This window comes from Ochotona curzoniae, unplaced genomic scaffold (genome assembly GCF_017591425.1).
Source record: "Ochotona curzoniae isolate NIBS_2020 unplaced genomic scaffold, NIBS_Ocur_1.0 contig_3520, whole genome shotgun sequence".
Taxonomy (NCBI): Eukaryota; Metazoa; Chordata; class Mammalia; order Lagomorpha; family Ochotonidae; genus Ochotona; species Ochotona curzoniae.
Window position 1 is genome coordinate 7777642 of NW_024465894.1, and position 3019 is coordinate 7780660.

The 3019-nt window shown below is 50.7% G+C and overlaps 1 protein-coding gene across 2 annotated transcripts; it reads left to right on the top strand.

Annotated features, from left to right (window-relative positions):
• Positions 1-378: 378 nt before the first annotated feature.
• On the top strand, positions 379-1655 carry GTSF1L (gametocyte specific factor 1 like). Of its 2 annotated transcripts, XM_040981102.1 has the most exons (2): positions 379-1397; positions 1473-1655. In XM_040981102.1, the coding sequence occupies exons 1-2, from the start codon at positions 1121-1123 to the stop codon at positions 1568-1570; spliced, it is 375 nt and encodes a 124-aa protein (XP_040837036.1). In that variant the 5' UTR covers positions 379-1120; the 3' UTR covers positions 1571-1655. The 2 variants fall into 2 exon arrangements, with proteins under 2 accessions (XP_040837036.1, XP_040837035.1); XM_040981101.1 differs by having other exon boundaries at positions 379-1655.
• Positions 1656-3019: the final 1364 nt, after the last annotated feature.

Below are 3019 nucleotides of genomic sequence, written 5' to 3' on the forward strand. Positions count from 1 at the left end.
CTCTGCCCGTCTTCCTGTTCCCACAGAGCAGCAGCCTCAGCTGAGGCTGGCTAAGGCACCAGCCATTCTCCCCCTCCACTCCTTGTTCAATTAGCCTTTCCTGCCTACTTTTCCTCCCAGGAATTCAGAGTGCAGCTCATGCTAAGCGCTCACGGCAACCCCGCCTCTCCTCTTGGCACAAGCAGGGAGTTGGATGGGAAATGGAGCCACTGGGACATGAACTGGCATACATAAGGGATCCTGGTTCATGCAGGGTGAGTATTCAGCCATTAAGCCACCACAACTGGCCCTATGGAAGCATCTAATTAGGTGTCAAAAATATCACACACAAATTATTTGAATTCCAGGAACATTTATTTCCCATACACACTTTTTCAAGAAATTTTGAAAACTCTTAAAGGGAATGAGGAATCAGGAGAGGAGTAAGTAAAGAAAAGGGCCTTTGGTTTCCTGAAAGGTGGTAAAATGTTTATAAACTTCAAATTCTGATGAGTTATCTGTGTTAAGACATGGAGGGACCACTCAGAAATGACAGGTGGTACAAAATAGTGGGAAAATATGGCCATTAAAAAAAACTATTTGAAAGAAGGAACAAGAAAAATAGAGAACGTAAGAGACTTAAATCCAGCTCTGTTGCACAGCATACTCAACATGGACAGTCAAATCGACGCAACACAGAAGGCCACAATCAGTCTTAAACAGCAGCTTTCCCCAAGCCACCCACCCTGCCCAAGAGTAGACAGGAAGTGACCTCTACCTGATGATGCAAGCTGCCCATTGTGACTGCTGCTGACATCACAGCATCTCTCTCACTCTCAGGGAAGGGGTTGGGTGCGTCTCCTTCACCTTCCTGTGCAGCTGAGGCGGTCTTTGGCTCTTACATCTGCTTGATGTAGCTTGTCTGTCTCAAGTGCCGTCGGCTAGCTGTGGTCTTGGCGTAGCTACTGCTGACGACCCCCGGCCCCTCTTCTGATCCACCACCGGTGGTTCCAGGAACAAGGAGCTTGGCCTAGAGAGCTCCAAGGGCCAACGCTGGGCAGAGGACAACCACCCGGTTACCAAAGGACTTTTTCTAGGAGATTCCGGGCAGTGCAAGACTCTGCTCCAAGAACAATCCCTCATGGAACCAGAAGCCTTAGAAATCTGCCCTTACAATCCGCACCACCGGATTCCACTCAGCAGATTCCAGTACCATCTGGCATCCTGTAGGAGAAAGAACCCCAAGAAAGCCAAAAAGATGGCCAGCTGCAAATACAACGCCTGCCACGTGGTTCCCATTAAGCAGCTGGGAGAGCACGAGGCGTCCTGCGTCAACAGAAGCTCCGTGGAGGAAGAGAACAACTTGAGCCCTCTGCAAGTCAACCTCCCAGGCCCAGAGCCACACAAGGATCCCCTGCAGCTCTCCCCCTGGCTTTCCAGTTCCGACATCTGGAACGTCGAAGGTGCCGACTGCCACCCGCTGTTCATTCTGAAGACTTTTGTCCCACAAAAGCTGGTTTGTCAAAGTGATGTGAGGGAGTCGGCAACAGAGGAGACCAATGCCCTGAAGATCCTCAGACCAGGACAGTAAAAATGACAGCCACACGAAGGACCCCATGTGCATCCATCACACGTGTGCAACATGCAACTCGTTGGAATAAAAGGTGTGCAAAGTACGCCCCAGCCGGGTAGCTTGTCTTTTTTCACCTAGTGTACGGGTAGATATCCCAAAGGCTCTAAATTGCTCCCCTGGCCAAAGTGCGTGTGTATGTGGGAGTGGGCAATGGGATTACTTCAGGAAGGATGGAAGGCGACCACACCTCTGTAGGGTCAATCGAAGGAAAGCTATAAAACAACGCACGTACACTGCGTTGGACTGGGTGAGATTCCACTCCTAGAGTCCTTTCTGGTCCTAGGATTTTTGAAGCAGGAACTTCAAACAGTTCCTAGAAAATGTATATTATTAGGAAGAAACTTAACAGTATTTCAAAAAACTTCTGCCTCAAAATGGTCTTTAAATTCCATTTCCCCACATAACTTAGGCAGAACGCGAGGCAGGTGCAGGGCAATACATTGTAGCATTACTAGCAGATCAGTAAAACTCCATCAGAAGGGCCCACTTCCGTGCACCACCTACCACATGGCCACACCATGAAAACAGGACGCGGCTCAGAGACCCAGCAGGGAAGCGCTTTCTGCACTGCCAAGGAGGTTAGGACCTACCAAGTAACTTGGCAACCATCTTGGATCAAGGGCCAGAGGGTGAGGATGTGAGTCTGTCCTCCACGCAGTGTAGGTGGCTGCCTCTGGGCTCTGGCATTGCCACAGGACAGCAGCCCTGGGTGATAGGAGAGCCAATGAAAGCAGGTTCCAATGAAAGTGCAGAAACAGGCAGAGGGCTGGGTCTGGCTTCCTGGTAAGAGTCAAGCCTGAACAGTCTTACTCAACTGCCTGGGGGGAGCACAGGACGGCATGCCTGGAGCCTCTCTCCAAGGCCACCAGAGGAGTGTGACCAGGCTCCCTTTACCGGGGAGAGATGCTCCTCCCTATAGGCCCTTTAGCACCTCTGACAGATTATCTGGTTCAAAGCTAAGACGTGTTATTTATTTACATACATAATTAAATACACAGAAACAGATTTCTTATCTGCTAGTTCACTTCCCAAACGCCCACCAACAACAGTCAGGGCTGGGCCAGGACACAGCCAGGAATCAGGAACTCAGTGCAGCCTCCCATCCCACTTGGGTGGCAGGGACCCAGCTACCTGAGCCATCACTGGTGCCTTCCAGCATCTGCACTGGCAAGGAGAGCAGAGTACTGAACCTAAGTACTCTAATATGGTCCCTAGGTCACATCCACCCCTAACGCCTACATTTTATTTGAAAGGCAGAGTTACAGAGACAGAGGTCTTTCATCTGCTGGTTCATCCCCCAAGTGAGACATCTGCCGAGCAACTATGCAGTGCCAAGCCTGGCTGCTCACTGGGCAGAGGGCAGGCACTACTGCCCAGGGCATGGCCCCATGCATCCTCCCAACCCAC

Coding starts and splice junctions, on each gene's coding strand:
- GTSF1L (XM_040981101.1), top strand. CDS start 1,121: ATGGAACCAGAAGCCTTAGAAATCTGCCCTTACAATCCGCACCACCGG.